Consider the following 13,950-nt stretch of genomic DNA (forward strand, 5'->3'; position numbering starts at 1 on the left):
AGTCCAATGACTGCAAAATATATTAAACATGCACTAATCACTTCAACTGTGATTGATACAACATTGCCTTCAATAATTTAAATGGGCTATTTTCAAATAAACATTTCATTGCAAACTCTATTTTGGTTTCCCTCCAGCCTTTCAATTTTGCCCAAGACAGTTAAAAATAACTTTTATGGATTCAAATAAAAGATATAAAACGATAAACAAATATGTAAGAAACAAAAAATAATTCTGATGTCCAATAATTTATGCAACTTTCAGCAAAAATAAATAAATAAATAATCTGTTAAAAATATTTCATTTTCTCAAGAAAAGAAAAAAAGTTAGTCAATAACACTAACAACAAAAAAGATGAAACTATTTTATTTAATTACACGCCTTAAAAAAATTGGAATATAATGACATCATATTTTGCCAAGTTCTTCTGCTCGTGCTTTCATTCGATTAATGAAAGCCTGACCTTTACTTTTACGAAAGTTCTCATAAGGGTCATTTAAATTGACCCCAATACCTTTGTACATATCTTGCCGATCTCTCACATCTCCAGCATCAACTGGATCTTGAATACCTTGCTCATTGGAGCCCAAGCCAGCACCTGACCAGCCTGAAAAAAAGTAAAATATATTTTTAATTAAATCAAAGATATCCTGTATCAGGGAGAAAGGGAAGGGCAATACATATGATAAAAGGAAGCCACTCTTTCACTCTTTTTGGGAATAAGATGTTCTAAAACAAAAGTCGTTATAGACAGTATATGAAGAATTACTATTTATTTACACATAATAACTAAAATTATCAGAAACTCCAGATAAAATTTTGACTCTATGAAAGGATGAAAAAGGACCCTGTTTTGTCTAAATTTGAATAAAATGTTCAAATTTATTCATTAAATAAATAGTTCATACTAAAAACAATTAATATTTCATTTTTAAAAGTTTTAGCACCCAAGGAATTCCTAACTTTTACTATACTATATGATCAAAATATAACAGAAATGCAGTTCATACTAAAAACAATTAATATTTCATTTTTAAAAGTTTTAGCACCCAAGGAATTCCTAACTTTTACTATACTATATGATCAAAATATAACAGAAATGCAGTTCATACTAAAAACAATTAATATTTCATTTTTAAAAGTTTTAGCACCCAAGGAATTCCTAACTTTTACTATACTATATGATCAAAATATAACAGAAATGCAGTCATAAAACAAATATTAACTTATTAGTTAATATTTATTACATATTCTTAAAATAATTTTCTCTATACAGTGCAGTATTACCAAAACTTTCTATAAATTTCAAAACATGCTGTAAAATCACTTTTGTAAAATGATTTCAAAGTTTGCAATCAATTTTCTTTTAGGGCCTCAACAGACTCAAAACGATGATCACAAAGAGTTAGTTTCAACCATGGAAATGAAACAATTTAATAAATGTAGAACTTTTTTGTTTTCATGTGAAATCTAGAACACACTCAAATGATAATCAGCACTCAAACAAAGTCTGGCAAATTAGTAACTACGCATGATGCACAGCATCACAATAAGGGGGAAAAAAAAAAAAATCACTCCATACTACCTTGATTTTTTGAAGGTTTTGATCTTCCTCACTTCCCAAATATCATTTATTTGACTGTTAAATTGCTTCTATATCAAAAGCATAAATTTAACTTTTCATGAATCCATCATGAGAAATTATCTTTAGAAGGCAAATGAGCATGTTGTTAGGAAAAAAAAATTTCAATTTCTGGAATAGCTCAAGAAAAGATGCATTGCAAACCTAAATGATTTCTCAAAATAGCTTGATCCTAGCCAAGTGATACAAAAAGTTGTTCAATTGTACTTCTAGCCGTTAAATGATAATTATTAGGCAGAAATTTCCTTATCAGAAATTCCATTATGGAAACAAAATTTAAAAACTATTCTTGCACAATTGCTTTTGCTATTCTGAGAAATCGACCAAGTAAAAATTCTCAAATATTGAAATATATATATTATTGCAAAACATCAATTCAATATCCTAATTAATTAGAATAATATTAATATATTTGTTGTGTGGTAACTCATGAAGAGAGAATGTGTACATATCAGTCAAGTTAGACATGTTTTGATTCTTGATTATGGTTCAATGCTCTCCATCTCTAAAATTATATCTTAAACACTCCAAGACCATTTTAGTGATTAAAGTGAAATCAAATCATTTTAGCAATTAAGCCTATTTTTAAATTAAAACAGAGAAATTAGACTTTATCTGAATTTTTTTTTCTTCATAAAATACAAAAGTATATTTTGCAAATCAGAAAGATATATTGCACAACTCTCTAACCAAATTATTATTTTTTTAAAGAGAAACTTATTTTTCAAAAAATAGGTAGATAGAAGCAACAAAATAATTAAGAGATGAAACCTTTCATTGAGTATTTAGCCCCATTTAGGTACATTAATCTTATGTTCTTAGAGACTTTGTTATTCAAAGTAAAAATTCTGCATGCAAAACAGTCTTCCATGATTAGATTTTTATTTCAATGAAATTTCCTTTAATATCTTTTTATTTTAATATTATAATAATTTTATCTTATATAATTTTTTTGCATTTGAACATTTTAATTCACCAAATTTCCAAATGTTTCAAGGTTAACCAATGGTCCAATTAAGACAAATGTTGTATGTTGACTTTGGAGATATTAATGCCTTTTTTAGAATGAAATTATTCTGTGTTACATCATTAGTATTAGTATTATCTTATTAATCACATGACTTTTCACTATCTATATATTGTGCATACCTATTTCATGAACTGAAGCAAATAATAAAGTAAAAGGGATATTTTTTCTGCTTAAATAAAATTTTATTGATATCTATTACTTTTAGACAGCAACTTCTTGAATTTTTTTCTTTCTTTTCACACAGCAATGAAATAAAAGCTTTTCAAAATATTGAATTATTTTCAGCTATCTCAGTAATAAACAGCATTCATACAAAATTATAAGACACAATTATAAGTTTTATAAATATAAAAAATTAACCTTTTAAATTTGAATTCATTTTTTTAATAAAACAAGTTAAGTTGGTTTAAACAAGTAAGGTTATAAGAGGCTCAGTAAAAAGTTCAAATTAGCATAATAGTTATTGATTTACAGGTTATGTTATAGACAATTTACATGCATAAGTATAGATAATTTATGTAAGAGCATGGATCAAAGCATGCAGCATATGCCATTGCTAGATCTGAACTGAGTCATAGCACCACAAGACTTCAGACAGCACTGTCTCTAATGTCATCATAATCAGTTATGGTTAGCATTACAAGAATGGAAACAAACTTATTTATTTTCAGCAACAAAAAAAAGTACTAAGGTAAAAAAAAAAGTATTATTTCAAAATTTACTAAAATTTTGAATACACAGTTCTTTAATTTCCATGTTAAATCATTTGTTCTGCATTAAGTTAAGTAAAAAAAATTATTTTATTTCAATCTAAAATGCACTGAAGTTGCTTCAAAATATATGACACAATTTTGGTTTTTGAATCAATTGCTGCTCATGACTTCATTGCAGCATTCAGAATTCTATAATGGATAGTCAGTCAGACTTGGCATTGCAAGCAAATTATTTGATAAAGATAAGTAGCAGATGCAGCTCACCCATTTTCTTTAAAAGCTGGTGTCCTTTGTTGCTTTCATCTAACCGCCGATCATGTGGGTTTGACCCAGAACCCCTAAAGAAAGTTTCACATACTTAAAAAAACACTTATCAGTAAACAATTTGTCATGTTGTTACATAAAATCTTAAAACATCTTAAAAAGTAGATATATTCAATGGAAATAATTTCTAGAATTCCTCCCAACTCTGCACAATATGAAATTGATATTTTGAAGATTTTAATTTGCAAGGATTTATTAGTAATTTAATTAATAGAGATATTTATGATTAATTTGAAATGATTATTATAACATTTTTATATGACAAGCATATATCAAATAATCCAATTTAGAAGCAAATGATTCAAGCCTAAAATTTCAATTAACATACTATTTATAAAACTTAAAATTTCTTCAAGTTAGAATATGAATCACTGAGTTGATTACACAACTTAATTTTGTAAAATTTAATATTAATCAATATTAATTTAAATATTAATCCCTTTCATCAATTTAAGTAACTTGTTCTTAAAATTATTTTTTTTACCATGGTTGACATTAGGAGACAATTAATCTTAATTATATTGTTAACTATTGTATACTACATTAAATAATTACTTTAAGCAGCTGAGTAACAAATATTTACAAAGCATCAAATTTAAACACAAACTATTGTTTAGTGGTATTCAAAACGTTAACCACAGAAAATTAGATCCTTAGAAACTTTATTAATTCGCCTAAATTAATGAAATCGATTTACATTTGTAATAAATTACTAAGCATAAATTTGCCATTGATGCCAGCTACAATCAACAGTATGAGAAAAAAAAAAATGAAGAAAGAAGTAAAAAAATTTCAATATCCTAGGAAATTTTTTTAAATGTGATTATGAGAACAGTATTAAAAAATGAAAAGTTACTAAAACTCTAGAATATAAATAAATCCATAGAATAAATAATGAAAGCACATTTACATGAATGATGGAGGGGAGACACTTCTGCGATCTGGAGAGCGCCTTTTACTAGGCGGAGAGCGGCCTCTTGATCTTTGGAAACCAACTCTTGGAGGAGAAGGTGATTTTGAAGAGCGGCGAGGCGGTACATCGGGAGATTTGGAGCGAGACCTCGACAGAGATCTCCGTCTTTCTCTGTCTCCATTTTTAACAGTATTTTCAGATTCTCTTTCAGGACTAGAAAGTGAAAATATTTATTATACAAATTATTCAACTGCAATTTCAGGAACATATAGAAATATTTTTAAATCGGATGGGATGTAGGAAAACAATCAGAAATGATAATAAAATGAAACATAGCAGACATATTTATACAAACTTTCAAATGAATACTATGACAAAATAAGAAATCATAGAATTTTTAGGCATATACAAAAGCTCAACATATCCTGAAAGTGCTAAATAGCATATGTCTGTATTAAATAAATTATCTCTTGCATAATATAATGACTGTAATATATTCTAGCATATATTGTGAAAATAAACAATGCAATAACTATGTAATAATTTTTTTCTAATATACTTTTTTTTACAAGTACCATAACTTCTGATTTTAATTCATAAAAAATATACTCAAAATAATAATGTAACTCATATCTTGCTATGCAAATACTTTAATCTTTTCTTAATTAAAAAAAAGACCTCTATAAAAAAAAAATCGAAAAACTTGATCTACAAGTAGTGACACACACACACAAGCACGAAGATAAAGTTTAAGCTGAACCTTTTAAATTCTCGATATCTCCTACGTGGTACTTTAGGTTCAGAGGGAGGCCTTTGCACTGATGGCAAGTCCATTGAGGTACCATAATCTTTATCCTCATTGGAAAGGCCTTTAGCTTTTTTAGCAGCAGCTTTAGCCTTGAAAAACTCATACAGTCCTAATTGCTCCCATCCATCACTTGATATGATATAAGAACTGAAATGGAAAAAAATGCAAAATATATTACAGAAACTAAACAATAGACCCCATAAAATTATTCTGTAGATTTTTTTTTTTTTTTTTTTTGTATAAAATTTTGAAATTATGTGTTTTCAAGATATTTGTAAATGATAAACATAATGATTAAAAGGAATGAATTATAAGATATTTCCACATAACTAGATGAATATTTCAACATGAGACTTAGTTTTCTTTTCTTACTGTAATAGAACTGGTAACCACAAGTTACTCTAGAAATAAATTTTCATATTTTTAATAGAAAAGTATTTCAAAGTATACAAATTTGTTGGTATAGGGGGAAAAAAAGGCAAAAGATTTGCTTTATTGCAATTTCAAAGTAATCCTAATAAAAATTTACATAATAACTTAAAATGATATTCCATAAAAATATGATATAAAGGCATTATAAGCAGATTAATATCAAAATTCAGTTCCTATTGTAACAATAAAAAAAAAGAAAATTACATAATAATAATAATAATTTAATTTCTGATTACACATGGTTATAAATCTGACCAATTATTTTTTTTAAACAAATGAGATTATATTGGCATTCAAAATCGTACCAACCAGAGGCACACTGTTGAAACAACTTATTGACCAGTATGAAACTGGTGAAAATACTTTGTTGTTAATACTGCATTATTTGCATTGTGCAAAAATGACAGATAACTAGCTATTCTTCAGCAGATTGAAGAATAAAATGTGAATACAAAGTAAGGCATTGTAGTAGCTTCAAAATTTTGTGATAACTTTTTTTAAAATTTCATTTGTCCTCAAATACTAACGATGCAATAAAATCTTTAAAGTACTAAATAAAATTAACAACAACAACAACAAAAAAAAAAGTTGCAACTAAAGTGTGTATATATATATATATATATATATATATATATATATATATATATATATATATACATATACACACAAAGTTATATACTGTAACTCTTGAATACTTGCATCCCTCTCCCTCCCCCTGAAAGTAGTGTAGATCTACATAAATAAAGTTAAAAGTAAGGAGCAAAAGAACAATTTACAAATTTAATTTTAAACTTTGTTTTTAATTAAAATCTCTAAATTTACTAAATATAATTCTACATATTTTTCTGTTCTAAAATCTACAATAAAAAAATTTTCAAAAATCATTTACTCATGTCAAAAGCACAAAAAATTGTATTAATCATAACTAACTAAAAACTTGCATAAAAATTCATATGAATTAGTGCATGGTAAACAAAACATAAATTACATTAATAGTAATATTAAGGAGAATTTCATACTAGATTTCAGCATTCTTTAAAAGAAAAAACATGTAAGGATAAGTAATTGCACAACAATAATGTTCATTTCATTATATATATATATATATACCATAAAATAACATATCCTATTACATAGTTGCAATGTAAGGATTAACAGATTTAATTTATTAATAAACCATTAGATTGAAACTAATACCTTTTGTGCCTGGATATTCATTTAAACAAAATTCAAAAATCACTATTAAAAAAAAGTATTAAGATCTTGAGAGAAATTTTTTTCCCCCTGCATGATTCATATTTTCCCCAGTCCGACACATATATGGCAACATTGTCGACAGACCTACATGATTTCCGGGTAGTGCTTATCTTCAAACAGTATCTGTCAAAATTTCATGGCATTCTGACAGTTAGTTTAGAGGTTACAGTCGTTTTAGAGATTCCAGTTTTGTAATTTTCAAGACAATGGAAAAAAAGGAATTTTATGTGTTGACTAAGCACTGTTTTTTGATGGGGGAAAAGTACTGTTGAAGCCAAACAGTGGCTTGATAAGCATTATTGGGACTCTGCACCAGGGAAATTAACTATTATTGACAGGTATGTTGAATTTAAACACGGTCATGCAAGCACCAATGATGCTAAAGGCTCTGGTCGCGCGAAATCGGCAGTTGTTCTGGAAAACATTAAAAATGTCCCCAAAATAGTTTTAAAAGACCGTAAAATGAATTGCATGAGATAGCTGACACCTTGAAGATATCAGAAGGCAGTGTCTTTACAATTTCACATGAACATTTGGGCATGCGCAAGTTGCTTTCGAAGTGGGTGATATGTTTGCTCACACCGGTCCAGAAACAACAATGCGTTGACGATTCAGAGCGCTGTTTGGAGCTGTTCAAGCGAAATAAAAAGGATTTCTTGCGTCGATATGTGACAATGGATGAAACATGGATCCACCACTACACGCATGAATCAAAAAGATCATCAGTTGAGTGGACAGGAGCCGGTGAAAGTCGTTCAAAGCGACCAAAAACTCAAAAGTCGGTTGGCAAAATTATGGCATCTGTATTTTGGGACATGCACGGAATTTTGTTCATCGACTATCATGAGAAAGACAAAACTATCAATAGTGAATATTACATAGCATTATTGGATCGATTGAGTGCGTCCCCATGCAAAAGAAAAAACGTCCCCACATGCAAAAGAAAAAAGTGCTGTTTCACCAGCACAATGCCCCGTGTCACAAGTCGAAGAAAACAATGGTTAAATTGGATAAATTACGCTTTGAATTGCTTCCATACCCATCATACTCTCCAGATTTGGCCCCCAGCAATTATTAACTTTTTGCAGACATAAAAAAAATGCCCCAGGGAAAGAAATTTAATTCAAATGATAAAGTGATTGCCGAAACTGAGGCCTATTTTGACAACAAAGACAAATCGTTTTACATAAGGGGCATTGAAAAGTTAGAGGAGTGTTGGAATGAATGTATCACTCTTGAAGCAATGTATGATGATAAATAAAGTGGAATTTCTAACAAAAAAAATGTTTTTCTTAGTTAGACTGGAGACTTATTGAGTGATGTGTTACTGAACAAATTAACGCACTTTATAAAACAAAATAAGAATATTTTAGGAGCATTATCTGGAAATAATATCATTTTCAAAAATTCATGCAACATGGAGAGAATTTTTCCAATCAAAACTCCATACTAAATTTATTAACCTGAATAACTTTATTTCAGCATTTCAAAAATGAGCATATTTTATCTGATTTTTATGCATGTTTGTAACATTAATATAAATATTAAATTAAAATTTTGTGAGGAATTGGAATGTACTCAATTTCTACCTTTTGAATTTGGGTATGAAATAAAAATACAAAGTCGGATGGTAAAAGACAAAATTTTCAAATAATAAAAGGAATAATATGGAAAAAATAAAAATAAAGAATACATTTTATATACAAATTAGAAAGAAAAAAATTATTTAAAAAAAAAAATCAATCATTTTAAAAACAACTTAAAAACGAAAGAGAAAAAAATATTTACAAGCAAATCAACAAATGAACAAACGCTCACTTCAATAACTGATTAGACACTACAGCACACTAAATGATTGAACATTGAAGATATTATTTAAGTTATCACTTAAAGGATAAAATGGCATTGTATATAATTTTAATTGATAACAAAAAAACTTTAAAGCAATTTACATTTGACTGATACATAATTGATGCACCTGGACCTGGGTAACCATAGAACAATAGTGCACCATAATTACCCAGTGAAAATCATCAAAATATATCACAATCATTATACAACAAAAAGTACATTATGTAGAAAAAAATTTTAATAGACAGCATGTCAATGCTGTCAGGTAAGTTTAAAGGAAATAATGAAAACGATACATGTAACAAATGTTTAAAAGAGCAGCCAAAAATGTAACTGCTTAGTCTACGAAGGCATAAATATATTTTCCAGACATTTGAGATGTGACTAAAAAAAGAAGCCCAATGAGTTCCTATTTTTACAAATGTAATGCAAAGGCACTTCAGTTACTAATGTTAGGCAATAGAACAAATTTTCAAAACAATTCAGAGATCAAATGACATTCATTTCCAATGGAAATCAAATCTACAAACTTATTTTCAATGACTGCATAGTTTGCAACAGTAATGTTCCTTTCAACTCATTTTCTAGATGATTAATAGCCTTTTGACTTCCTTGCTACATGAACTGAACATGTATATATTTCATCACCAAGTTTTCCATAGGCTGCAAAAATAAGTACTCACTTATTACGACCTCTTTCATGGGTGGGAGGACAATAAAACTGCTCAACAGCAGCCAAAAGTCGCTCTGTTGGTAATGCGGGGGGAGGAAGGCGAACATCTTCAGGATCTAAAGGTTTGTTGTAATCTGTGTCTTCTAGCTATGAAGGAAACAATTTTTTAAATAAAAAAAATCATTGGAAAAAGTTATTGTTAATTTTTTAAAAAATCACAATGCAAAGAATAATAAAAGTTTTGTTAACTTGAACATCTTTCAAATCATGTAATTGAAACAACGTGTCTTACAGTTCAACTTAATCAATAGGTTTTGGATATGTCTGCGAAAATGCCTTCTAATTCATAAGATTAATGCATTTATTTGCAATTTGATATGTTAGCTTACTATTATTTAGTAACAAAAGGATTCTGTGCAGTTACATGGTGCCAGCAAAAGTGCCTTATTTCTCTGCCAGAATATTTCAGTCTATGACAACTAAACACAAATAATGAATTTAAAATTGAATCAAGATTTGAGAAGTTCTGTTTATGTGGAATATATCAAAGGATGTATCAATGAGTAGTATGAATATGATTTTTCTTTGGAATAGTGACTTAAATAAGTGGACAAAAAGTTGGAATTTCCCAGAAGAAAATTATCAATGATAAGTGCTCATCTATTATATTTAATTTTATGAATCCAATTAATTTTTAAATTACTCAATTTTTTTTCATGAACATTTATAGTAAACATTAATAAACAGAATGCAATACTGAACTTATATCATAATTTTAATAGAAAGTTAATCAATAGTGATAATTCTTCCATGTATAATAATAAGTACCAAGGAGACTGGACTTAGTTCAGCAATTTTTTCGGAGAAAATACTTAAATATGAATAACATACAATTACTTTTGAATATTTTCAATTTTATCTACATATGGTCAATTAATTTTACAACTGGTCAATTAATTTTTAAAAAATCACAAATGCACTTAGTTTAACGTGTTATTTGAATTCATTAACATAATAATTGCATTGTTGCTATTGGATGCAAGTCAAATGTATTCGCATAATGTCATATAGCGGCATTTCACAAAGTTTTGAGGAACCAATAGGATATCATCTTATGGCAGCAATGTGACATAGTCTGCATGAGAGTAGATAGAAAAAGACTAATAATTAGATATGAAAAAATATTTTTTATATGTGTTGTGCATGTAAAATCGTGTTTTTTCAGGATAGACACTTATACAGATAAAATTAAAAAGCCAAACCTTATCTAAATATAAAATTTGATCTAAATCATTGGAGCCATTTCCTTGTTCTTTAAAGTTATAAGATTTTACTGAAGCTCGAATGTTTACATTGATTTGTTTAGGTTCAACTTGGACTGGAAGCTTGAAATCTCCAGAGATTGGGAGCTAAGAAATTTAAAATTCCCTGTATTTTCCTGGTTTTTTTGAAAATTTTTCAAAGCCCCCTGCATTTTCCTGGTTTTTTTAAAGACAATTTTTAAATTTCCCGTGTTTTCTCAATGGTGTGGCAACCCTGTTAAAATTAGATTAAAGAGAGAATCTTATATATTCAGTTATGCATAGTCCAGAGTTTAATTAAAATATTGCACATCTAATAATCTTAGCAAACAGTTGATAAAAATGTATTATTAATAATAATATAATTAAAAAGCATAAAAATGATCAGATTTTATGAATTAGTTACTTGTAGCTTGTGGTCCTGTGGCTGGGTAGCTGGCAAATTAGACTGGTCAAAGGCTACCGGAGGTGGTTGCATGTATGGAGACGCTACTGTTTACTGCACCAATTTGCATGACTTGATCTTCTATTCTTGTGATCATTAAAGATCAGCAATTTTTAGAGGGTAAAAATAACTAAGAAATTTAAAATTCCCTGTATTTTCCAGGTTTTTATGAAAATTTTCAAATTCCCCTATCATTTTTTAAGGCGAATTTTAAATTCCCTGTGCTTTCCTGCTTTTCCCTGTTCTCCCAGTGATGTGGCAACCATGATTTTAAATAATATGAATATAACTTCAATACTGAATAATTTTACTTACTATTCTTATATATCATATAAACATGTTTTGATTTAACAAGCAGCTTATTAGACTTTTTGAAGTTTATTTATTTTCTATTCCAAATTAAAGTTGACATTTTATGCAAGATGACAGAAAATTAGAAAGACAATGAGCAGAAAAATCTAAAGTTTCCAAAACATTACAATAAACAAACATTCTACTGGAATAGATGAAATCAATTCATTTTCTGTCATTAATTAAAATTCAAATTTTAGGTAAGTTCACAGAAAACTAGAGTGGATTGCAGCAAAATGAACAAAAAAGTGTTAGATTTCAAAATTACTCTAAATTAAACAACCATTTAATTTGAAATTTAATATATTTCACTAAGGTAACAATTCTACTTAAATTATACATAAAAAGATTAAATGACATTTTCATTTTATGCAGCTCTGAAAAATGTATTAATTAGCTATAAGATTTGACAATATTTATAACACTTTTTTTTTTATTTTGTTAGAATGCAAATGTCTGTAAAAGAAAATGTAATCTTTTCAGATAGAGCTGTAGTTTAGTTTAGAATTCTTTTTGAGAAAATAGATTTATTTTGGAATACAAAAATTACTTTTTCATATTAAATAAAATAATTATTCTTTCTTTTATATATATATATATATTTCATCTGAAAACCTTTTTAATCATTTGAATGAGTTTTAGTTTTGGAAAATGTCCAGGAATTCGTTCTTTGCTGTTATTTAATTTTGAATTAAGAATTATTTTGATTGTTTACCATTCTCTAAACATGAATCTCAGCCATGCTATAAAATATTAACAAAATAATGAAGGAAAATGAATTCAATGGACAAACGAATCAGTTTTAAAAAGCATTCAGGAAGAGGGAGTAGATTATTTCAACAGGCTTGTGTATATGTAGACAGTCCAAATTTTGATGTTGAAGACTTAATTTGAACAATGAGAGAAATCTTTGAGTGTTGGAGAACCTATTTTTTAAAAAATACTTCCAATGAGTATATGAAATACCATCATTATGGCAAAGTATGTTTGCCAGTGTTATTGAAAAGCTCCAAATGAATGAAAGTTTTTTACATGAGATTCTAGTGGAGCCTATGCAGATGTCAAGCATAACATTATTGATGCAAAAATGATATAATCAAGTTCAAAACAAATATTTCTGATTACCATAATGTAACTCTTTGCATCAAAAAATAATATGTCTTTTAAATTTGAAAGGAAGGGGGAAAAGGAATTTAAATCCTCCGCTCTCAAAAAGACAACCCGTGTCCTTAAAGGATTGATATATAAAAGAGGTCTCTGCTTAGTTAATATCTATTAAGCAAATGTATCCTTTGAATGTTCTTAGAAAATTTATGTCACTCTAGCCCACCAATCTAACGAATTAAGCACACCTCAGAGGTGTTCAATCAATCACATTTAATGAAATGAGAAGAATTTGCCACTGACATCTAAGAAGAGCTCCACTGCTTCATTGAACACCCCTCTTTTGCATATAGGTATTTGAAGCCTTTCCATATTTGTTGAGTTAAATGCCTTTCAACAGTTTTAGAAAATTCTAAGAGGCCAGCTTGTATTGATTTTTTAAATAACAATATATACTTGTTTATTTCAGGAACCCAAGACTAGCATTTTGTGACAATTATACTTCTCTAAGATATGGAATGCAAAAAGATTAGTGATTTCACAGCTCCTACTTCCACAAATAATCTGAGCTCCCTCTATTGCTAAATGTAAATATCTTCCTTTTCACCCCCTGTTTGAAGAAATAAACATTTCCTGATGTATACACAAAAGCATGGAAGGCTTATGAATCTAAGAATGAACAAAATATTGTTAATCTTGATGTTGATTTTATATATTTCTCTTATATTTTAGTAAAATTTTTGGATAATTTCATTAGCCTGTTGTCTCTAAATATAGTTTATACACTATAATTAACAAAATACTCAAAACTTACATTCCAAATATGGGCATATACTACTATTTTAAGGTTTATAATAAAAAATAATTTCCACGGTTTAATTTAAAATATATATTAAGCCCACAAAGTTTCTTTTTTTTTTTTTTTTTTTTTTTTTTGCAATAAACAACAAAAAAATCAATTTAACATTTAACAAATGTATGTCTCACCCCTACTAATGGCACCATCAGACCTGCAGGCAGTTCATAATAAGGTGGAGCACAAGGGGGTGGCATTGCTGGTTCCATATAATCTGGAGGCATATCTTGAGGCCCCAAACCTGAAATAA

General features: G+C 28.2%; 1 protein-coding gene across 3 annotated transcripts in view; it reads right to left on the bottom strand.

Moving 5' to 3' along the window:
- Positions 1-348: 348 nt before the first annotated feature.
- LOC129971410 (calcium homeostasis endoplasmic reticulum protein-like) overlaps positions 349-13,950 on the bottom strand; it is a 44,237-nt gene continuing 30,635 nt past the window's right edge. For all 3 annotated transcript variants that reach the window (XM_056085163.1, XM_056085161.1, XM_056085160.1), the window contains exons 14-19: positions 13,832-13,941; positions 9,654-9,790; positions 5,383-5,577; positions 4,620-4,835; positions 3,650-3,723; positions 349-607 (exon numbers count right to left, since the gene is read on the bottom strand). In XM_056085163.1, the coding sequence (XP_055941138.1) occupies positions 408-607; positions 3,650-3,723; positions 4,620-4,835; positions 5,383-5,577; positions 9,654-9,790; positions 13,832-13,941 (932 nt within the window). In that variant the 3' untranslated portion in view covers positions 349-407. The remainder of the gene's footprint in view (positions 608-3,649; positions 3,724-4,619; positions 4,836-5,382; positions 5,578-9,653; positions 9,791-13,831; positions 13,942-13,950) is intronic.

This window comes from Argiope bruennichi, chromosome 6, assembly GCF_947563725.1.
Source record: "Argiope bruennichi chromosome 6, qqArgBrue1.1, whole genome shotgun sequence".
In the NCBI taxonomy this organism is placed as follows: domain Eukaryota; kingdom Metazoa; phylum Arthropoda; class Arachnida; order Araneae; family Araneidae; genus Argiope; species Argiope bruennichi.